General features: G+C 41.0%; 2 protein-coding genes across 3 annotated transcripts in view; one reads left to right on the top strand and one right to left on the bottom strand.

The window, feature by feature from the left end:
• Nucleotides 1–3,299, bottom strand: part of LOC119735359 (vacuolar protein sorting-associated protein 26C-like) — an 8,293-nt gene extending 4,994 nt beyond the window's left edge. Inside the window, exons 1-2 of one of the 2 annotated variants that reach the window (XM_038209059.1) lie at nucleotides 3,171–3,299; nucleotides 854–997 (exon numbers count right to left, since the gene is read on the bottom strand). In XM_038209059.1, coding sequence (XP_038064987.1) covers nucleotides 854–997; nucleotides 3,171–3,281 — 255 coding nt within the window. In that variant the 5' untranslated portion in view covers nucleotides 3,282–3,299. Of the gene's footprint in view, nucleotides 1–853; nucleotides 998–2,600; nucleotides 2,724–3,170 lie in introns of those variants that run through there. The other variant, XM_038209060.1, reaches the window with a different exon arrangement.
• Nucleotides 3,184–24,222, top strand: LOC119735356 (ribosomal RNA processing protein 1 homolog A-like). The gene is made up of 11 exons (XM_038209051.1): nucleotides 3,184–3,378; nucleotides 7,109–7,249; nucleotides 9,647–9,732; nucleotides 11,292–11,353; nucleotides 12,890–13,022; nucleotides 14,266–14,333; nucleotides 15,531–15,774; nucleotides 17,475–17,572; nucleotides 19,170–20,307; nucleotides 20,702–20,795; nucleotides 21,510–24,222. Exons 1-11 carry the CDS (start codon nucleotides 3,234–3,236, stop codon nucleotides 21,773–21,775), a joined length of 2,475 nt encoding a protein of 824 aa, XP_038064979.1. The 5' UTR covers nucleotides 3,184–3,233; the 3' UTR covers nucleotides 21,776–24,222.

The following is a 24,222-nucleotide window of genomic DNA, read 5'->3' as shown; positions in this document are numbered from 1 at the left end:
ACTGACTGACGCCTCCAGTGCAGAATAACACCTGATGAAAAAAAAACACCTTATTCACTTTCCGGCCTTAAAATTCATGGAAGAATTTCAAATAAAGCTAACATGGGTTCTTGGGAAGTAAGTTCACCTGCAAAGTTTGAGGGATTTATTCACAGTTTGGAGCCTATTTTAAAAGAGTGATTTAAGGCTTTGAATGGTGGAGAGTGCAAATGGGAAGATATAGGCCTCATCTGCTCTGTTCACAAGTACCCCTTCACCGGCAAAGAAAGTACAGTTGGGGGTGACCGACCGACGCCATCTTGCCCGACTGCAATTTTGTCGGGACGCGCGGCCACCAATAGCACTGCGTGTACATCGTACAACTGAATCCCCTGGTATATGTGCATCACACACAAGAAAGGGTGCGCGTCAACCAGTGAAATGTCCCGCCCATGGGATGTTGTTGCTAGGTAAAAGGGTGCCCTCTTTCGTTGGCGCACGAAGCCCACTGGTTGAAACATGTGAAGCGACTAAATATTAAAAGAGAATTGCTGAGAAGTGTAGTTCATTTCCAAATGAGTACAAATCCTGATCTCGGCTGCGGAGGCTAGCCCAGTGTCCCGACATACCGGTACTTAGGCCAACCTCTCCCCCCCCCCCCTCCCCCCCCAAAAAAAGAAGAAAAGAAAAACTCTTGTCCCAGTCTGTCCAAGTGTTTGGTCTGGACGTCTTGGATATTGCAAAGTATTTTTTAACCAAATTTCTAGGTCCCAAAGTCATGACTGTTCACTATTGAGATTAAACATTCATGAAGAAAAATGTGGCATCAGGATACAGCCTTCTTTGGTCCTACATAGTATGTATCTCTCTCTACCTTGATGGAGTTGTAGAATGCCTCAAACAGTCCAACGTTCTTGGAGCTCAGCTGTAGGTTGACTGAGCCGTCTACGACCAGCGTGATGCCCTGGTGCTGAACGTCCGATTTACTCTGCACAACCACCAGGCCGGCCAGCACATCCTGAAATTTCATGTTGAAATTTTGATACGCAAACGTGTAAAAATGAATCTGGAAATTTCACAAAAAATATACATCTGAACAAGGCAGCACTTTCTGATTAGCCTATAAAGAGGGTGAGTATGCTTCTAAAGCAAAAAAAAACTACAAACTAAGCCTAAATGCGAAAATCAAAATTTGGCAAAGTGCGACACGATTTTGTACATGTGGATGTGTGGCCACATTTATGTGGCTAGAGTTGGTCATACATCACCTTCGTTTGGACACGTTTGCGTATCTAACTTCCCACATCGAAAAGATCACGCGCAAATAATAATGCATGCTGAATACGCGCAACGCATAATGGATTGAGCCGCTGTTATCTAGCCTTTGGTCAAGGCATGCGTGGCAACCCGGGCACGAAAAAAAGACCACGCGAGTGCAGTGTTGGCACACGGAGCCACGAGCTCCGCAACTTTTTCGTGTTGGGGTTGCCAAGCCACCTTGACTAAAGGCTAGGTGACTGACGGCAGCTAAACAATCCATCATGCATTGCGCGTATTCAGCATGCATCAGCATTGTGCGTGATCTTTTTGATGTGGGAATTTAGATATATATGCAAACGTGTGCAAACGAATCTGGAAATTACAAGAAAAATAGACGTCCGAGAAATAAGGTGACACTTCTTTTTCATCGCTAGTAGGAGGCGAGTGTGCTTTTAAAGCATAAATAAACTACAAACAATTTTTTTTTGTAATGGCTGTCATTGGACTCAGGAAATGACATACATTATTAACAGCTTTATATGGGCTACACTGTAGATGCAACAAATAAAGAGGCAAAAACGATGTCACTGTTGAAAATTTCTCATTTTTTTCGGTTTTTAATAAAAAAGAAAAGAAAAAAAAGGAGGCGGCCTCCAAAAAGAAATTGGATGGGGACGCTTAACATTTATTTCGCCTTATACAATTCAGCAGAAAGTCCGTAATGCCTGGTGAACTGGATAAATATCGCCAACTGAAGGAGTTTTGGCAACGAAAAACAAGAAATTTCCGATGCCGTGATATACAATGTAGGGAGCATGGGGAGTCCGACCTAGTAGTACTAGTAGTAGGCCTAGTAGTAGTACACAACATATGTAGTAGTGTCCAGTGCAATTTGAGTCCTCCGCGCAAGTTTAAACTTGCGCGAGGGACTCCCGGAGCACGCAAATTACGCTTTTAATTTACGTGCACACGTTACAACTTGTGCAAAGGCGATCGCAATTTGAGAACCTTGCACTCAGTTGCAGGCGGGATTTTCATGATTTTCATTGTTGATGAAGAAAAAACAAACGTTCAAAACACGAGTACACGGAGAAATAAATTAACAAATAATGGAATAAATTAATGAACAAAGATAATAAAAAGGGCAATTCAATTAGCTTCAATTAAAAGAAACATTTCCAATTTTGTTGAAATACTTGGAAAATGTTCTTGACTCTCCACTCCAGTCTCCATAGACTTTGTACACAATCGCGGAAGTCGAAGTGGCGTCAGGTTTGCAACATTTTTTCCCACATTCTTTCCGATATAATTAATATATCTGGTTATTTGCTTCGTCGAGAATACATAGAAAAAATATTTACCCCTTCGTGATATATTTTGTTGACTTTCTTGAGCCGAATGTCGAGAAATGCCATTTTTAAACGAAGACATCACCGATCACCGCCGCCCCTTTTCGCCTTTTCGCTGTTTCTTTAACTAAAACTGCGCCCTCTAGAGTAAGAGCAATAATGTCCTTATCAAAGATCCGAAGGCGCGCATGTAACTTTAAAGTGAAACTTTAAAGTGAAACTTTAATAATATCTATGGAAATTAAGTTGGTGGATTTTAATCACCCGTGTACGAAGCTTGGCTCTTTTCAGAGGAATACAGAAATATCCAAAATCAAATGATACGATTCGTATTCAATTTTCTTTTAGGGCCCTTTTATTTTCCAGCTTAAAATCTTGTTCTTTTAGTTTTACAAACATTTTTTTGAAATGCACCAGATTTTGCTTTGTATTTTATATTACAAACACTTTTCGAAACAGCAAAGCTTTTTGGTAATAAGTTTTTGTATTTAAATTGGATTTTTTTGTTCGGAGCTGTTCCGCCTCTTCGTCGTAATACAAAATAGAAATAAAAAAAATGTGCACAATAATTCAGGTGTTCACCTTTAATGTTGCGGCACGAAGTATCCGAAAAGAGCAACACGTGGGACCCACGCGACAAGCAAGATGGCGACGACCATGGAAGAGAATTTCAAGTTCGGCTTGGATATTCATTTCGCCCAAAGATTGGCTGGAAACGTGACTAAAATCCGAGAGAGGACCGTGAAAAAGCTGAAGAGATGGATCGCTGCTCGATCCTTAAAACAGGGAGGTAAGAAATTGTTGGTTTTAACGTTAACTGGTTAACTTAATCGTCAGACCCCCTATGCTAAAGCATGTAAAGCTACGCGGTCCTTTTTCTACGCATTTACCTGGCTTCAATTTGTGTGTGACTACGCGCGGGCGTATGCAAGCGTTACCTGCGCAGATAATGGAGGGTCGAGGATACATAATGACATAAGAAAAAAAAGTAATACATGCTTAACTTAAGCATTGTCAAGGGTGATCGTGTAGTGTGGGGCCCTTGTACTCCTGAGTCCTGAGTCCTAGAACTATGAGGCTCCGCGTTAGCCCGACTGCGTCTGGCCGTACAGTACTATCGCAAGCTCTGTAGTACGGCCAGACGCCCGATGCTTCCACAGAGACTGAATTTTGTTGGCTGCCGATGTAGCGATTTCGCTACATCTTTCGATCGCGATTATCTTTTCATCCAGGACACAAATTTCCAAAGTTAAGGTACGTAGTCGTAGAGCAACTCATACCTTCTCGAAAAAACGTTCTTTGGTCTCAATATTTTCATCCATCTGGCCACAAGACGAATTTCAGTCATCAGATTCCACAAATATCGTCCCCCATGCGATCCCCCATGCGATTTCAAAATGGCGGCCGCGCTGTAATGTATGCAATATGCAGGCGCGCCCGCGCAAACTCATGAATATGCATAATTAGTCTGTGACGTATGACCTCGTGTTTTTGGACGTGCGTGCAGCGGGGCCGTACGGTCATACGTCACAGATTGTTTATGCATATTCATGAGTTTGCCCGGGCGCGCCTGCATATTGGTACATTACAGCGCGGCCGCCATTTTGAAATCGTATGGGGGATCACATGGGGGACGATATTTGTGGAATCTGATGACTGAAATTCGTTTTGTGGCCAGATGGATGAAAATATTGAGACCAAAGAACGTTTTTTCGAAAAGGTATGAGTTGCTCTACGACTACAAACCTTAACTTTGGAAATTTGTGTCCTGGATGAAAAGATAATCGCGATCGAAAGATGTAGCAAAATTGCTACATCGGCAGCCAACAAAATTCAGTCTCTGTGGAAGCATCGGGCGTCTGGCCGTACTACAGAGCTTGCGATAGTACTGTACGGCCAGACTCAGTCGGGCTAGCTCCGCGTGAGCCTCATAGTAGGCATAGCACTCTGGCCCAACATACAGTCTGCCGTACGCACGTAGTGACCGCGACATATGATGTAGTGCACTTTTCAAGATCGTCTCATTTTAGAGTCAATAAACCAATCCAGATTATTTTTCTTGTGTGAATAGTGTGTCATTTCTTTTATATTTGTATATTTTTAAAGTACATAATAAATAAAATGCAGCGACAATAATCAAACTTATAAAATACACCATCATTACGCGCTACAGTCACGCAGGATCTTTTATTCCCTTCGCGCGCAGCTCAGAAACGAAGCGCAAAACCCCCTATTTTGAAATGGTCTTGGACAGGTCTTCCGCTCCTTGTTTGAGCATGAAACTTCCAAATATGGTAGATATGACCTTTGACATTATCATCACACTTCTTTCTTGTAGCTTACCCGTCAGTTTCGAAAGTTTGAAGCGTAGATTTTGTGCAAAGAAAACCCTCCCGTAAAAATTGAAGTTTCCACAATTTCGAGAAGAAAGAAGCACCGCACTATTGTGGAGAAGTTGCCTCAGCCTTACAGATCATCAAATACTTGAGTGGAAGTCCTGTCCATTTGAGGAAAAATACAGCGAGTTTTTCCTTGCGTCAGTTTTGAAAATGACAAGAAGCGTGACCAAACGGTGTGTATACGGATGACGCTGTCGATGTCGCGGCGAGATTCTCGCATCTACTTGAGCGATTGCTGGCCAAGTTTCTGAACTAGTTTATGATTACAAATGCCCTGGTAAGAAAAAGAAGTGCTTGGTGACTTTCGTGGAGAAGATTGAATTCTATTTATTCTTAAAACGATACATTTTAGGTGACTGAAAAAGGCCAAACAAATCCTTGAAAAACACGGTCAGAGTTGAGCCGTGTGAAGGGAGGCATGAAGCATGAATGTAGCAGCCTTGGTTGAGCATTGCACGTGCGCGCACCGCGTTGTGTGTGGGCCCTCTTATCTACGACTGTTTCATGCGAGGGGCGTTCTGTTTGTGTGGTATGCGGTTGTGTTGGATTGATTCAGTTTCGTGAAATCTGCGCAGCAAACAGCGCATGCATTTTGGCTAAACTGTGGCTGTTGTTATTTGCGCACTTACTCCTTGGACTAACTGAATGGATTTTATGACACTGACAGTAATTTTTTGTAATGTATTGTGAAATAAACAATTTACCCACGGTTGAGAAATCATGTAAACAAATATTTGTGTTATTTTTATTTCTTGAAACTGTGATTTATATAACAAAATGTAAAGAGGCAATACAAAAGATAAAACAAGCAAGGTTCTGTTTTGGATTAGGTTTGTAATTTTAATGAGCCGGACTGATTTTAATTACTACATACATAATTACCTAACGAAGGCATCATTAAATATATTAAACAATTTGCTTAATGATGTAAATCACTTCTTTTCTATAAATAATTATTCCAATATTCAAGCACATAGCTTGCATATATTTTTCATCAGAATAGGGTACTCGGAAATGAAGATATAACTTTTACGCATATTAATTAGCTGCACAAAGCTAATTTGCATAATTATGGAGGTATTTACTTCATATTGGGCTTGTAGACCCGTCATGATAGAGAAAGCCTACATACCAAATTTCATCACAATAGACCACTTAGAACTAAAGTTATAGTGTTTACGCATATTAATGAGGTGGACTTAGTCGTTTTTGCACCATTTCCAGTGTTTCCATTCTTGAAATTGGGAAAACGGGCACTTTTGACGGTCTGAGACTCAGCCATACAAAATTATATACATTCGGTTTTTGATGTAGTACATTTCCAGGTGGCCATTTTGCTAAATACTGTGTTTGAAATACTATTTGAAGTAATCTACATATTGAAAGTGCTGGTTAAAATTTTTAAAAACTCCTTTTTTGGGCTTTTATTCCATTTTTGGCAGGATTTCGCTAATTTTGGTGAACTTTAATTTACCATAACTCTGGAATGCATTGACCGATTTTCAAAAAACAAAAATAAGTATTCATCTTTCACATAGCTCTTTCAATTGGCACTGTCTGTTTACATATTGCACAATAAATAATTTTTTGTGTGCTATGCCTACTCATAGTTCTAGGAGTAGGGCCCTTGTTTTGTTTTGATCAAATAAGAAGAATCAATAATTTTTTATTACTAAAAAAAATGACATTGTCATGATTGTCAACCTAAACATGCTAAAGCAGACTTCTCTCAATGGTAATTAAGCAATTGAGCTACCAAACATGCCTAAGCAGTCTGGTTGTATAGGACTGAGTTATACATGTGATTGTGATATATTTGAAATGGTGTTTTTGCAATGCCTTAGAAAACTGCGTTACGGCTGCCCTAACAATCGTCACAGTTAGTCCGAGTAACTAGGACTCTACAGATCGCTTTTTTTAACATTTTGATTGGGGGTACGAGTGAAAATGGTAAAAAAAACTAGTAGTAGCCGCAATAGGGCCATCAATCTCGGACTCTACTACATGTGTATCGCTCGACCATGTCCAAATGTTAAAAAAGCGATCTGTAGAGTCCTAGTTACTCGGACTACGCCACAGTGAAGTTTAACTCATCAGTTTTGTCATAAACTATCTTTTCAGACGTAGGCATGGAGTCAGAACTTATGCGTCTGTGGAAGGGCCTATTCTACTGCATGTGGATGTGTGATAAGCCAGTCATTCAGGAAGAGATGGCTGATAAGATTGCCGAACTCGTTCACAGCTTCACAACACCAAAGGGAGGTAGGTACACAGATGGATCAAGATGATTGTGTTTTCAACCACTTTGCGCCGGGTCTATTTGTGCCCAAAATTTTGAAATTTTCACAGAGTTGTAATGACTCGAGTCAATGACTCGACTCGAGTCCAACTTGAGTCACAATTTTTGGTGACTCGACTCGACTCGAGTCCCTGAAGGTAAATGACTCGACTCAACTCGAGTCACTGCGAGCAAATGACTCGACTCGACTCGAGTCCCTCATCAGAAGACTCGACTCGACTCGAGCAAAGGCTAATAAGACTCGAGTCCCAAAAATAAAAACACAACTTTGCGAAAAGTATTTGCAATGACTTACGGTGCAAAATTTATGCTCACTTCGCTTTGCAAATTAGTCATATATAAGTATACAACGTGTCACAGACTCCCACCTCATGGTTCTAGAACACACAAAATACTATCCAGGAACCAGATTTTTAAACACATTTTCTAATTCGCTGTTTCATCATTGGCTTTAGGCGATTTCTTATAAAGCTCCTGGATTCGAACGCTGGCTAAACTTATGGCCTCCTTTTATAAATTTTGGTATATAGTGTTCAAATATTTGTGACTCGAGCAAAATTTTTGACTCGACTCGACTCGACTCGACCTTAGGACCTAATGACTCGACTCGACTCGAGTCACTTCTTTAAAATGACTCGACTCGACTCGAGTCACAAAAATCAGTGACTCGTTACAACTCTGAATTTTCAAAAGGCAAAATTTCCCAGGCAACTTCTGACATACAGCCAAGCGCCACAAATATTGATTCGCAACCGGGATTTCATCAGTATTTGTACGATATTTCTTGCCGAAACATAGTGTGTTTCAATCCTCTGGGGTGTGCACTGGAGTGTAAATTGTGTACAGGCTGTGCACAACAGCCCACACACAACAGCCACCAACTGTACGGACTTTGTGTGTACAAAAGGCACAAGGGATTAGCATGTTTAGATGTCACCCGGAGGCGAGTTGAAGCAATCTTGTCGTCTTAAAGGGAATATACAACATTTGCAAACATCGAAAAATAAAACTACCAAGTTTTTACGAAATACCTTACTAGGATATTGGTAAATGACAGTCTCAAGCATCTTGTAAAATTATGGCACCTGGTGTGAAGTCATTTTCAAGAAAATGGTATTTTGTATACATTTCCAACGGTGGTCGGCCGACCAGCGTTGGAAAAAACCTAACTATTTTTCAACTACTGCTCCAAATTAACCATTTTTTCAGTCCAAATTTTGTTTGCTATTGGTTACATGTTTCATGAACGGGTGCAGGCCAGCTAGACTGGTTCCCGTGCCTTACAATTTTCCATCATCTATAAATTGATCCATTTTATCTTTTGTGGAGTCAGGGAACCAGACTACTTAAACATTTTTGTTTTTCTTGGTTTTTCCAACCTTTTCGAACACAAAACTTCTAAAATGTCAGTGTAACAATATTTGATCTATACTAACCCCTCAAATAGTTCATTTCTGAAAATTACATCAAAAACCAATGATGCACATTCCCTTTAACAGACTTAATCCATCAGCCATGCCTGTGCACAAAAACAGCTAGTGGGTGTTATCACGGCCTCCGGCGCGAACTGGTTTGCGATATGTTGCTCTCTGCCCTGGAGGAAATGCATACCCGTTGGGTGCTTTGGCTTAGGTTGACCCAGAGGAGGTTTAACCCTAACCTTCCTCAGTCCTCCAAAGTCCTCCAGGGTGCTGTTTTGGAGGATTTTGGAGGATTTTGGAGGATTGAGGCTGACTGTATGCAGCATACAATTTTGGAGGATTGTGAAGGATTGAGGGAACATGGACATTCAGTATGGGTTGATCTTAGGGGATAGAGTCTGAATGGTATTTGAAGATGTGGGGGATTTTCGAGGATTGAGGCTAAACTGTGTTGGAAGAAAAGGAGGATTTTGGAGGATTGGAGATGAATGCAACGTTCAATTTTGGAGGATTTATAAGGATCAATGGCACATGGACATTCAGTATCAGTCGATTTTTGGAGGACTGAGGCCGAATGGTGTTTGACAAAGAGGAGGATTTTGGAGGATTGAGGGTGAATGCATTTTGAGAAGCAGGACTGTTGGATGATTTTTTTTTGAAGGATGGAGGCAGTGGATATCCTTTATTTGAAACATTTTGGAGGATTTTGAAGGATTGAGGATGGTTCTTAGCCAAAAAGGCCTGGGGTTTAGGGTTTATCCTGAAACCAAGTGGTATCTTTTGTTACAACGGATTGTTTTCAGTCTGTTGAGGTATATTTGGTCGTTACCATAGACATAAACACAGATTTTGCATGTTAGGTGTCCATTCATATTTATTTGGCTGAATCTAATCTACCATCAAAATAAACTACAATTTTGGTATTTTTTTCCATTTCAGCAATGGCATTCTTTGATGCATTTCTTCTGACGATGAAACGGGAGTGGATTGGCATTGACAGGTTGCGAATGGACAAATTCTTCATGGTAAGTTTTTCTATTCCAAAGTGCGCCTTTATGTTCAAGGTGTAGGACAGTGAATACCAGTGTATTCTCTTAGACTCCACCATCAACCCCCCCCCCCCCCCACCCTTAGTCTATGTAATAGACCGTGGCGAAATTATGCGTGAACAGATTCGCTGATTAAAGAGGTTGTGGAATGCTCAAAGACATCTCCGTCATTTTTCGGGTATATGTAGCCTAAGGTGTGATGAAATAAAAACGACTAATGTGTCTGTCATGAAATGAGTACAAAAGGTACTTTTGAGAGCTGTGTTTCAGGTCCTGTTTCGACCCAAACGTGCAATTTGTGTAAAAGTCGTTGTTGGGGGCAGCAAACAAAACATAGTAAATCGTGACGTAATAAACGAGACTCCCGATGCAGTGTAGTATAAACGAGTCCTGTTTAAATCGTGACGTAATAAACAGGACTCCCGATGCAGTGTGGTATAAACGAGTCCTGTTTATTACGTCACGATTTACTATGTTTTGTTTGCTGCCCCCAACGACGACTTTTACACAAATTGCACGTTCGGGTCGAAACAGGACCTGAAAAACAGCTCTCAAAAGTACCTTTTGTACTCATTTCATGACAGACACGATAGTCGTTTTTATTTCATCACACCTTAGGCTACCTATACCCCAAAAATGACGGAAATGTCTTCGAGCATTCCACAACCTCTTTAACCCTTACTCTCTGAGGGTAGTTTACTGCATGTCAGTTGGTTATGCCAATGCCCTCCAGCTGCAGTTATTTGGCAGATAACAAGTCTTAACAGTGAAGGCTCCAATTGGCAGGAGTTGGAGGCCCTGGAGGGTGCCTGATACTGACCAGCTGGGGGCACTCACTTTGTTATCAGAGGACTCTCATTGTTCTCTGTGGCATGTATTGGAGTGCCTGTCCAGTTACCCTTGAAATGACATGGCAGATATTGGAGGGCCATGCAAAAAACATAGGAGATTTTCTTGAGGCACAATTGGCATGCGTTGGAGGGTCAAGTAGGGTAAGGGTTAATTAGGCAAGACCCTGCCTCTTGACCTCCTAGATTTTGACCAATCAGCGGGCGCTTTCTATATCAGGTCTTCGGTCATTCACCCGTTGCGCATCATAGACAATGGATTTAAAAAAAAAAAAATTGTCACGCGCTCTGTATCATGTTACGTGATATCATGCCCGGCTGTTGTTGTATTACAAAACGCTGCATTCGAATTGACCAGTCAAACCATTTAGTCCTGATTTAGGAATGAAATGATGTCACGATTTAGTAAAGTCGATTCCGATTGGCTGGTGCGCGGCTTGCATATATCTGCATGTCTAGACATATCAGACGTTATACAGGACTTGGCTCCGTGGATAACGGTTGATACTCAGACTACCCTATCCCCCCCCCCCAAAAAAAAATGTAATCACATTTGTTGCTCCTAGGCTATGAAATGTAAGTCTGTTTAGCGGAAACAAAGTATGTATTTAGGTACATTAACAAAGTAATCTTGCTTTAATATATATTGTACAATAATCAGAATTTGTTTTGTTTGTCTTTTGTCAGTTTGTTAGACGATGCTTGCGTCAGGTCCTGGTGGTGCTTAGGAACAATAACTGGGAAGACAGGTATGTTGTTGTTTCGAGTAAGACCACAGACAGAATTGATTTTCCATCCCTTTTCCCTACACTAAGGGACCGTGACCATTCAGCCCTGGTATGAAAAGGGCCCCCCGGTACCTCGTCCGGTCCAAAGCCAGTCCGGTCTTCAGCCCAGTCTCGTCCGGTACATGGTCCTGTCTGACCAGAAGTTTTGAAGTCAGTCAGGCGAATCAATTTATTGTCCTTCAAAGAATGTCCAGAGCAGAACAATAGCAGACTTTTTGGATTAAAGTCAACATCCTTCCATAACGCCTAGGTAATTTACGGTCCCATTGTGCGCGAAACCGCATGGCAGGGGTTTTGATCTGTGCCAACGAACGTTCTATTGTTTCGCGCTGAGAGATGAAAACCACAAGCGGGTTTCTTCTGGGATATATTACATGTGTCAATACTTGCAAACAATAGACCCCAGGATAGAGGAGTTCCTGATTAGCAACCGGACCAGCTCCTGGGCCAGTAGCTGGGACGGTACGAGAGGACTTCTTGGGAGGGGACGAGCTTACCGGGGGGCCCTTTTCATACCGGGGCTGAATGGTCACGGGCCCTAAAGCCCTGATGGAATATTGACCCTTACTCCAGGAAGAACAGTGTAAGCTCATATGGATCAAGGGGGGGGGGCTAAAAAAAAAATTAAATAAGCCTAACCTTCCCAAATCCTCCAAAATCCTCTTTGCAAAATGGAGGATTTTGCAGGATTGAGGCTATATAATGGTAAAAAAAGTAACGGACCTAGTGTTGTTTAAATGCTCAGCTGTACGATGCATAGCCTTAGGCCTAGATTATACTTGAAATCCTCCACACTGCTCCAGGATGTCACTGGCCCTGCCTCAACATATCAACAGCGACTGCTGGAGGATTTTGCAGGATTGAGGCAGTGGTCACCCCTCCAAGGACCACATTCAAGAAATAATGGATGATTTTGGGGGATTGAGGCTGTACGTATGTGCTATTTTTACATGGAGGCAGTTGGAGGATTTTGCAGGATTGAGGTTACCTCCTAGCAAAAATGCCTAGGGAGTTAAGGTTCATTAAAAATATACACTTTGCTGTTGTTGAATAAGCCATTTGCAAGTTAAATTTGAATAAAATGTTGAACACTGACTTAATCCAATGCTTTGCACGTTTTAACTTTGCATTCTCCCGACCAAAGAGAATATTACTATATCGGGGCAAGCCTTACGCTAGCAACCCCCAGCTCCGGCATGGTCTGGTGTCTTTGTGCCATTCTCACCCATTGTGAACGATGTATTGGTGCTGAGCGCCTCTTACGTAACTATGCAAGAGCTTGCCCCAAATCATGTGATTAGCAACAGTGTCATTGGTCTGGAGAATTCAAAGTTAAAATGTGCCAAGCATTCTGAGCAAGTCAGTGTACCAGATTTTCTTTCAAATTTAAATCTCAAAGGGTATAGGTCACTCGCAAATGCTTATTACGCTAGATTCAATAGGAACAATCAGACGGGGGCTAGGGATAACCTCTAGTGATTGTAATATTATTTGCAGCATTGTGGAGCAGTTCTTGGCAGTGCTGTGCAAGACGCCACTGAGCGCCGATCCAGAAGCCTCACCGGACGGTCTCCGCTACCACTTCATTGATATCTACAAGGAGGAGCTGGCACGGTGTGCTGGTCAAGAGGTAGGCCTGCCACAAACTTTGAGGGTTTTTTGCAGTGAGGTGTGGGTTTTTAAGCTCGTAAGTTTTTGCTTATCCTCAGTACACTGTACTGTGTTGACTATAATAACACAGTATTAACGGAAAAGTACGGCTGCCACACGTACGTTTTTTTTAGGGTGTTTTTCAAGGTCTTCTAGGCTTTACAGGTTTGCTTTTCTTCTTTACAGGGATGTACCTGTTCATGTACTCAACTCTTTTTTCGACTCCAACAAATAAATGTTCTGAAATATACATGTAAGCTGATGAAAAAATAGACACAGTTGCGTCCTAGTAAACACCACCAAAAAAGAAAGTCTAAACTTGTTTGAGGGGTCATTATTTTGAATCTCATATGATGGCGTCATTTATATAGACCTGTGGGGAATGTTGTTAGCTACATTTTGATGCCCTGTTTGCAGCTACCAAAGACTGTAAATCGTCCAAGATTGACAACGGTTTCATGAAAAATGATGCAGTTTGAAAAGTTGCAAATTTAAAGATTAAGCGAGGAGAAAAATCAGCCTCCATGTGCAGAGAGCAGGGATACTCAACCCCATACCAAACCTTATTAAAGTGTCCGTGAGATGAATTTTTCTTAGGAACTCATTTTGTGCAACTTTTTGCTCCTCTTAAATGTATGAAAACTATTTGACATTCTTTTTGGGGTTAATTGTATCAAAAAGTGCACTTCTTTAAACAATTGAAATTTGCCATTCTTTTTCCGCACAACTGAGGGCGCTGTTGGTGTGATGTCATTCCAGGAAGACACTGTTTAGTTTAGGGTTTTTCTGTTCAAATTAAGAACCCAAAATGTGTTCATTGTAAACGTTTTGTGAGAAAAGGTTGCTCATTGGCTTACTGCCATGTACTGACTCAACAACGAATCACCAAAGAACAGAAAATCCACAACAGCAAATTCTTAAAAATTCTGGCACCTTTTGGTGCTGAAAATATCTGTAACATTGAGGTTTCTGCCTGGAATGACATCACACATTTGCTCATTAATATGGCGATTTGCATTAGCATAAAAATCAAAAAGACACCAAAGTACCCTTGAAAATGGCAAAACGAAAATTGAAAATAAGCTTAAATGGGACACAAAGGAGCATTGTCAAGGTTTGCACTAAAACAAATTACAATGCATGGGCCTTTTAAAGCTGAAGTGACTTTGCAAGTTTGAAATTGAAGTCCTCTCATTTGTGGTGCTCTATTTTTTTTATTCCAGCTTACACCAAGTGTTCAAGTCATGAAGCTGATAGATCCATTCTGTGTATTGGTGACTACAACTCGCAAGTGAGTGTTCATTTTATATATCCTAACTAGAGCTGTCCATTTTGGAATAATGTAGTGTTCGATTATTCGAAACTGCGTTTGACCGAATATTCGGATATTCGAAACCCGCCAATCATGGTGTTACACGTGCCAGCTGCAACCGCGTGCCGCGCCGGTCCAAAGTTGCACGCAAAGCGCGCCAGTTAAACGTTGCGTGCCGCGATTGATATTATGGTCCGCTGGAGTGTTTAGCAGTAAGTACCGGTATTTTATAACTATCAAGGGCTTTAAAGAGGTTGTGGAATGCTCAAAGACATTTCCGTCATTTTCTGGGTATATGTAGCCTAAGGTGTGATGAAATAAAAACGACTATTGTTTCTGTCATGAAATGAGTGCAAAGGGTACTTTTGAGAGCTATTTTTCAGGTCCTGTTTCGACCCGAACGTGCAATTTGTGTACAAGTCGTCGTTGCGGGCAGCAAACAAAACACAGTAAATCGTGACGTAATAAACAGGACTCGTTTGTGCTACTCTGCTTCGGGAGTCCTGTTTATTACGTCACGATATACTGTGTTTTGCTTGTTGCCCGCAAAGACGACTTTTACACAAATTGCACGTTCGGGTCGAAACAGGCATGACAGGACTTGAAAAACAGCTCTCAAAAGTAGCTTTTGTACTCATTTTATGACAGAAACAATAGTCATTTTTGTTTCATCACACCTTAGGCTACATATACCCGAAAAATGACGGAATTGTCTTCCAGCATTCCACAACCTCTTTAATAACCTGCTGAAAGGATGGGAACAATGAGCCGCCGTCAACCAAAAAAACGTGCCGTCGATTAAAAAGTTGCATCTGACAATAAAGCGTCTCAACTTTATGATTAAAATAAAATCACAGTCATATGTGTGCATAGTTTTATTTTTAGTGTTTTTTTTCAATATTCAAACTGGCAAACAGCTATTCGATGATCAAATGTTTGAATATTTGGTATATTCATGACCTTATAATGATCCTAACAGTATTCAAGGTCATTATGCTTTGACCGTTATACAAAAAAATGTTGAGGTAACTTCTCTTGCTCTTTTCAGAACCACATCCCTTTAGAGTAAACCACTTCCCATATATATCTAGAAGCATTTCCTTAATTGTATTCTTCGTCATGTAAACCCTCAGATTGGAATGTATAATGGATATTTGTTGCTATTTCCAAATGCAGCAAGACTCTTCTTAAAGTCATCTTGCGTGGCTTCTTCCAAGAAATCATCGACGAGTCAGACGTCGGGTTCCGAGACGAGTCGGAGGACGAAGGGATCGACTCCGGGGAAGAGGAAAAGGAAGAGGGTGACAAGGACGAGGGTGACAAGGAACAGGAGGAAAATGAGGAAAACTTGGAGGAGGAAGACAACGAAGAAGAAGAAAAGAAGAAGAAGTATGTGCGGAAGGAGCGACCCAAATTAAAGGTTTGTAGCATCCTGAGCTGCGCTTTGCAACCCTTGAGCCTGGTGCATGCTTCACGCCAATGGGAGTTCAATCAAATTGGACTTTGCAAAATATTTTGTAGCAAAATTCAACCACAGTTCAAATGTGTTCAAATATGCAAATTTGCAACATGTATGCCTACTGGTTTGTCGCCATTTTGCCTTTGCATTTGCTTGAATGTCAAGTACAAACTATCGCCTTTCCATATTTGAATAATTAAGTATTCGCTTATTTGAAAAGTGCACTTGACCAAATATTCAAATATTTGAAATTTGCCGATCAAGTTTTACACATGCCAGCTGCATACAAAGCGCGCTGGTTAAAATTTGCATGCGGCGATTGATATTGTGGGAAGCTGGGGTGTTTTGCTTAAAGTACTGTACAGGCACTTACCCTGCTAAAAGAAAGGGACCAGTACATAGGTATCGACAAGAAAGTGCGCGTCGCCGTAGCCATGCGCGTCGGCAAAATGAAAAAGGTTTTTTTTCAATGAAAGATGATGTCTCAAAACCGCCAAACTCACTGGTTTGACTGGAATCCTGCTGCTGCACAATTTTAATGTGTTTTTAGATTGGGTTATGGTCGAGAATAAGCTTTATGTGGCCTCTCTGGACTCCCATATATTTGCACTAAGTTAGGCGGGCACCATTTGCAGTCATCAGCCGACATTTGAAGCAAAAAAATCAGGTAAAAAAAAAAAAAAGCCGCGTCGCCGCACCACTTTTTGGGCAAGCTCCATACCAGAAACCGGAGACTTTTTTTTTTTGGCCTAAAAAGTGGTATCTGACAATAAAAACGCAAGTATACAATTAAAATGACACCACAGTCGTGTGTGCACATACATAATTGTTTTCTTTTGGAACATTCAAACTGGCAAAAAGTTATTCCAACATTAGGTGGCTGATCGAATATTCGAATATACAGTATATTCGGAACAGCCCTAGTACAAACTGGACTTAATCCTTTCTGATTGCATTAACCCTTACTCCCTAGGGTGATTTACTAGGAACCTTCCTCATCCTTGCAAATCCCAACACCATATGGTAAACTGTGCACATTAACAGTTGGACTCTGTTTATTTGTGGTATGCCTAATCCCACGTAAATCGCAGTCAGTTTACTAGTGCAGTACTCATCTTAGCAAATTCCAACAAACCCTTGTGTTGGAGTTTGGCTGGTTGGGGATCATTAGGATTAAGACCACACTAATTTGATTTCTAAAAGACAAGTTCTTTTAGAACTTAAAGCAGGACTGTTCTTATCAGAACAAAAACTACTAAGCAAAGTTGATAATTAGCAGGACAAGTTCTTTTCAGAACTAACTATCTTCTAAGCAGTAGTTATTACCACATGGTGTCACCGCAAACCGAAACGATACCGATACTCCACCATGCAAAGCCTAAAATCTTAAATTTGATTCTCCACGCTCATAATCCAAATACATCTATACTCTAAAAAATGCATGGTGTAAGTACAAGTTCAGAAAGTGTGTACTTTGACTTTTCTTCGTACATGACAATGTTCACAAGAAAATGTACCATTTTAATAACAATGTTCACAAGATTGTGTACAATTTACAAATAATGTGACCACCATTAAATGACTGCACCATTCTTACAGCATTCTAGTCTGTTTGCAGCAGTAGTTCGAGTAATTTTTTTTTTTACTCTGTCTCTTTTTAGTATGACTACGAAGCCATTGCAGAGCGTCTTTTCACTCTGGCCAGCCAACAGTCTACGCCAGGTTTTGTCCGGAGAAAAGTATATACGATGGTGAAAAAGTAAGTGCACATCAGCTAATACGTATCAAAAAAACAAAAGAAGTTCTACTGCCGGTCCTGAATAACTCTCTTGTTTACCAATGAAATTCAACCAAAATTTCAGAACATGTACACAAGGCATGACAAATTGTGTGGAGTGAGTTTCATCATCTGTGCGCAAATGGGTGAGATTTGAACGCCATACGAAAAAAGTACTCACTTTCAGAATGTCGATGCAATGCTGGAGATGGTGGCGGAAGGCGCGTGCTGCTGCCAAAAGCTTCTGAAGGAATGAGGATCACCCCTGATGTCATTGCGCCAAACAATCGAGGAGGTTTGCAATAGCATTAGGGGTGATCACTGCATTCTTTCAGAAGCTTTCGGGTGCAGCACACACCTTCCACCATCTCCAAGGCTGTATCGGCATTGTAGGACGCCAAGTCGAAAGTGGCAGATTCTGAAAGTGAAATTTTTATTTTTTCACTGTTTTCATTGTTTAAATCTCACCCTCTTGCACGTTTAAATCTCACCCTCTTGCACTAAGCTGATACAACTGGCTCCATAAAATTTGTCATGCCTTGTTTACATGATCTGAAATTTTGGTTTAATTTCATTGGTAAACAACAGAGTTATCTTTCATTGGTAAACAACAGAGTTATTCAAGATCAAATGTAGGACATGTTTTTTTTACACATAGCCTTAAAATGTTTTGTCAGACAATCTGCATTGTTGTCAGCTTCCATGTGTTACACTATACAAATATTGACTGCTTCAAGTGGTGTGGTAAAACTAGCCACATGAGATGATCCATGGAGCATTCTGTTTCGTGAGTATAATAGTCCTTCATTTGTAATTTGTGCATTTTGTTCATTGGAAGCAACAAAAGAGCACAAAATCTAAAGAAGGGTACTGAACAGCTCAGCTTCAGCTCAGCTTCAGCTGTATATTCCGAGAAAAACAGCATTCTAGGATCTCAATTTCAAATCAAAAGTTGCTGAATCATGTTTTGAATTGGGCCTGAATTCAGCGTCCGAGACGCGTTCTCACTGAGCCGATTGCAGCTATACGCGATGTCGCGCACTGATCCGACAAATTATAGCAACTGCGTGTGCGTCGTGCCAATGCTTGCGCGCGCTTCGCCGAATAACAAAACCAACTACTAATTTAACTTTCCTACGGTGCGTCTTAAGAAGCATCGTTGGAAAGGTTTTCTTTCGTTGATTGCTCCAAAATGACAGGCTGCCAGAAAGAATGATTTCACAGGGAGTTTAGTTCCCTTACTATCTTTCAACCAGTATGTTTTTCAACAATAATTACGCCAGTTACTTTTCAGATAGCTGCAAATGATGGACTGTAGCTTTAAGCAGTCAGTATTTGAATTGAAATGCCCCGTGCACAGATTCTACTTAACTTTTACAGATATCAGATTGATTAAAATAAAATCCAATACGAAGGTGCTCCTCATTCGACATACATTGTAAAATACGTTTTATACTGGAACTTTTCCCAACTACACTTTCATGAAATGTTTGGACCCAACCTGTGTCGGCAGTCAGGATCAGGCAACAAAAGAGGCAAATCGAATGTTAATGGAAATAGAACTTGTCTTGAATCGTAGGTTCCGAGATCTAAAAGAAGGCGTGTTCCCAGACTACAATGTGGGCTCCCTCATGGACTACCAGGATGACGACGATGAAACTGAGCAAAAATACGGCGACCGGCCCCCGCCGGAAAAGCAGAAGAAGCCACGTCGCCGAGGCGGAAAGCAGGTCCGGGAACGGAGACTCGCCAAGGCCCAGATAGAAACTGCCAGAGAGGCCCGGCAGACTGGCAAGCGTTTTGCCGATGACTCAGACGAGGAGGAATTGATGGATGAGGAAGCGGAGGAAAAGGAGGAGGACCAAAAGAAAAAGAAGCGACGCAGGAGGAAGAAGAAGTTGAAGAAAGTTGACGGGGAGACGGAGGAAGCAACAACGACTGGTGCTGCTGGAGAGAAGGAGAAGTCTTCCGAGACAGAAGATGGAAAGAAGGAGCCCGAGGAGGGGGACGAATCTTCCAAACAAGAGGAAATTGTGGAAAAGGAGCCGATTGTCGAAGAAAAGAAGGCTGTGGAAGAAATTATCGTAACCGCAGCTAAGCCTAGCCCAGGAACAGACGAACCCGATGGCGGAACCAAGAAGAAACGAGGAAGGAAACGGAAGTCCGAAGCCAGCCAAAATGAAGTGGCAGTGCCTGTTCTTGACCACGGTGATGCTCTGAAGGAAAGTGAAACTGCCGACAATGAAGAAACCAAAACGGACGCCACGGCAATGGAAACAGCTGTTGCGACTGAAACTGCTTCACCGAGTGCAGGATCTGAAACAAAGAGCAATAGAAAGCAGAAAGGAAAACAAGGCAAACGGAAGTCGAACGTGGGTGGCGTGGAAAGAGGGGAAGCTTCGAATTTAGGAGATTCAGTCGATGCAGCTCACAAAAGTGACGCAGTGCAAAGTAAGGAGGAAATCATCCCTCCCAAGGATGAAGTCCAGATTAATCTTTTCCCTGTCAGTGAACTTAGCAAAGATTCAGCCACCACCAAAGACACTTCCTTGCAGCTCAGTACAGGCAGTTCGCAGAAGCTGTCAGCGGGCGGCAAGCAAAAGACGGAACAGCCGTTTGCAGCCTTCCAGACAGTGAGCACACCCCCTGCTCTTGTGAGGCGGAAGGTTGTCAGGAAAGCAGGCGAGCCAAAGACGGAACCACCAAGAAAGACAAAGGTACATTAAGAAGGCAAAAATTAGAAAAAAAGTCACGTGCTATTTTCTTTCTACAAAATGTTGGTCAATCATAGCCAAAAGCAGTAAGCGCAGCCAATGTTTAGTGTTTTCTAAAGATTGAGATTTCAGATGTTGCAACGCACTTTTTAAAGAAATTTTCTCTCAGAAGTTTATTTCTTCATTTTTTTTTAACTAAAAAAGGAATTATATTCAGAGATTTTAATGTTAACCCTTTCACTACCATATTCTGATCAGATAGACTTTTTATATGTATTTATACACATGTACATGTACATCCAAGCTACATGTACGCTTACTTGGGATAGCCTGGGTACACATTTTCGTAATATTAACATTCAACAACGAAAAATACCATTTTTATTTTTGCCTGCAGTCGCGACTTTCTGGTCTTAGTGATGACACTGACTCTGACCAGCCTACACCCAGAAAACGAGTCAAGATAGCCCTAGGCTTGAACAAAGCACATGGTAAGTCAAAGTTTGGTTTATTTGATGTCGGGGGGAAAAAAGACTACATGTATTACCAAGGGATTTTTACTCACACTGAAAAGGTTTTGAATGTCACATTATATACGATTTAACAATGAAGCCTCTAGCACTTGTATTGTAGTGTACCACAATGTTTTTAGTCCTTGATAAATTTATAGCACACTTAGCTGGGCCCAATTTCACGGCGCTGCTTAACAGTTAGCAGAAAAGTTGTGTTTAGCATAGCAGAAAAATGTGTTAACCGTAAGCACTATTTCACGGTGTGGACGTGCTAACGGTCGAGCGTGCATAGAGATTTCTATTGTTACGTCACTAAGTTAAGCAAATTTTTCCTCCGAGGTAAGCGTGCCTTTTGTTGTGCTTATGCTAACGGTCTCCATGAAATAGACGGAGGCTCTGTTAGCAGAAAATCGTGTGCTTAGCAGCGCCGTGAAATTGGGCCCTGGTTTTGGGGTGGTACAGGTTCCCTTATGGGTAAAAGCCATGTGTTTGGGACATTTAGGAATAATGAGATTTTGGCACAACTCTGGACTGCCTTTGGAATTCATTTGAATTGGCTGCACTTGATATGATGCCGCATAACTTGCAAATAACTTGAGGTTTGATTACGATTGTTTCAAGTAACATGAATGAGAAGGAAGAATGACACCTGTGTGAATGTTTTGTGCTCTTCCTCTTTTTTTTCCCCATCAGCTTCCAAGGACTACAAGAAGCAGCTGGAGTCCAGCCCCGGCATCCCCTTCGACGGCTCCAAGAAACCCACCCAGTCCGTCCTGAAGACACCCAGCCCAAAGCCCCGACCCCCCACCAAGAAGAAAACCGCCACGCCCACTTTTAAGACCCCCAGCCCCAAGATAATCAAGGAGGCCGGGGTTAAATCTAGCTCCAAGAAGAGGCGGAGTCCCAAGACCACCCCCAATCTGCGAAGGTCCTCCAGACTAAAGCCCACCCATAAGTGAACATTTTTATTTAGTGCAAGTTATACATTAAGTCATCACACCATTAAACTGATGCATCTCTGTGTAATCTGAACAACTAATAAGTGATATATCCTATATTTTTCTTGTGAGTGGGGGATGGGGGGAAATGCGGTACTTAAGTCAATATATATTATGGAGACCAAAGGTTTTACGCATGGACCCTAGAAATTTGGGATTTCCCCCAATAGGCGGACACAGCTTAATTTGCGTGACCTCAGGTCCATGCGAGGTGAACACAAACGTCGGCCGTCGTTAAACAGCGTTCACCTCTCGAAAGGTTTCACTGCGCTATGATGTCGGCTACACTGGGAAATCACAGGCATGCAACTTTCCTTGAATTCGCTGATTTCCTCATTTTTTGCTTCTTGTGAATGCCATGATAAATAGTCCTAGGAGTTATTGACGTCACGCTTTGTGCGCTTTCCTAGAAAGCACACACATTAACAATGCGTGACGTCACTAGGTCGTAGGTCAATTGAAAAACAATTTACAAAGTGTTGCATGCTATGAAAGTGGCACCCCCTATATCTAAGCCTGGTACATGCGTAATGCATCTCATATTTGTTTATTTGTTTAATTCAGGACATTCATCACTACTATGCTCTTGACATGTGAGATTCGTCACTTTTTGGGGGTAAATGACGATTTGAACCAACACAAGCAGAAGCGGCACATTTTTCCTTTTTTTTTTTTATCGATATATATTGATATATCGAAGCAAACTTTCATGCGTTTAAAGTGTAGAATGTTTTAATCAACATACATGTACTTGCATATGAACTTCGTCACACTAACATCTTTAAAATGGAGTAAAATAATACCCACACCTCTTTTACATGTTTTTGATTTTTTTGATTTTAAATTTTTGTTTAATTAATATTTGAATTGTAAAATTGTGAAATTTGTGAACTTTTCAACTGAAGGTTTAATGATTTATCACTTTATCAAGTTGGCCAAACCTTAAACACAAATTTAATTTCTAGATTAGCATGTGCAGATGTATTCACACTGTAGTAAGCCTAAAATGAAAGGGCTGATTTTGATTTAAAGATAGTTGCAAGGAAAGAAAATGGAATTCGGGCGATTCACAATGCAGTGCGCCACCAAGAGTTTGCCATGGAGAGTTCATTTTTTCCTAGTGCATTGTGGGAGATGGTCGACAAATTCGCAGCGCGGGACATTTGAAATTGTCAGTTTTTCCGGCGAGAAAGTTCGTAAGCGGTTGTTTCGAGTATCTCTTTGCCCTTTTCTTTTCGTTTTATCAATATGGAGTTTTTTGTAAGGTGGCAGATTGCTTTGCCCCAATCTATAACAAATTAGCTCAAGTTTTCTACTGACACTCATTCAAATGGGTCATGTTTTGTCGACCGTGACCTTGAAAAACAAACTCTCCGTGGCAAACTCTTGGTGGCGCACTGCATTGTGAATCGCCCGAATTGTTCACATTTTATACACCGACAAGTGTCCTCATAAAGGATACAATAAAATGAGTCTATTACATGTATAAAAGGAAAGCCCAAAAAAGAAATCCTTTAACATGGAATGGTCAATGGGAACAAATGTTACAACCTGATGCCATGTTACAACTGATAATGTACCATAGTAACCAACGGATAACATATCACCAACAGATAATGTCCCACAAATTGACCAATACTGTTTCACTAACCAGTAGTGTAACAGAAATTGACTGATAGTGTAGCACTATCGGTACATTTTTGCTACATTATCGGTTAGGGTCGATAATGGTACACTGTAACAACAATTGACTGATAGTGTAGTACATTTTAATACTACAGTATCGGTCAATTTTTGTGACATTATTGGTTCGTGATACATGATCTGTTGGTTGCTATACATTATCAGTTGTAACACGCCACTTCCGCGATTGTGTGCCAAGTCTGTGGTATTTCCCAACAAAATTGGAAATGTTTCTCAGTCCCAGATTCATGTCTTATCATCAGTTTTGCAATGAATGACCTCCATTGAGATGATATATGAAGAAAAAAGTGGCGTCTGGTTGCAACATTTTTTTCCAAATGTTACTTTTGTTTCAAACTGGAAGGTGATGGAGCACTGCTAATTTGTTTTGTGGGGTTTTTTTTTGGGGGGGGGTGGAAATTGCCAACAGTCAACAACCAAACAACAAGAAAAGAATCAAACTATTCTTAGGCTTTTTTAATTTGTATTTTGTTCAAATTGGTTCAAATACACAGATTGAAGGATGAAATTTGTCTCAAATGGGTTAAACTTGTTTCGTTTATTGAATACATGAACAACATGATGAATAAAGAAGTTATAAAGCTGAACGCGATTAACTTGGAACAATTATAACACCATGACCTTTTAAAAATGACTGTGTTCCAACTTTATTGGTTTCATTAATTTTGAAATAAATTACTTGGAAAATTTTTTAGATGTTTGTA

The sequence above is a fragment of the Patiria miniata genome, unplaced genomic scaffold, assembly GCF_015706575.1.
Source record: "Patiria miniata isolate m_02_andy unplaced genomic scaffold, ASM1570657v1 HiC_scaffold_29, whole genome shotgun sequence".
Lineage (NCBI taxonomy): Eukaryota > Metazoa > Echinodermata > Asteroidea > Valvatida > Asterinidae > Patiria > Patiria miniata.
This window is presented reverse-complemented; position numbering and strand designations above follow the sequence as displayed.

Bases quoted from the DNA above. Each gene is read 5' to 3' on its own strand.
- LOC119735356 (XM_038209051.1), top strand. From the start codon at position 3,234: ATGGCGACGACCATGGAAGAGAATTTCAAGTTCGGCTTGGATATTCAT. The intron at 14,334-15,530 runs GTGAGTGTTCAT...TTCCAAATGCAG, and splicing joins TTGGTGACTACAACTCGCAA to CAAGACTCTTCTTAAAGTCA. The intron at 20,308-20,701 runs GTACATTAAGAA...TTTTGCCTGCAG, and splicing joins AACCACCAAGAAAGACAAAG to TCGCGACTTTCTGGTCTTAG.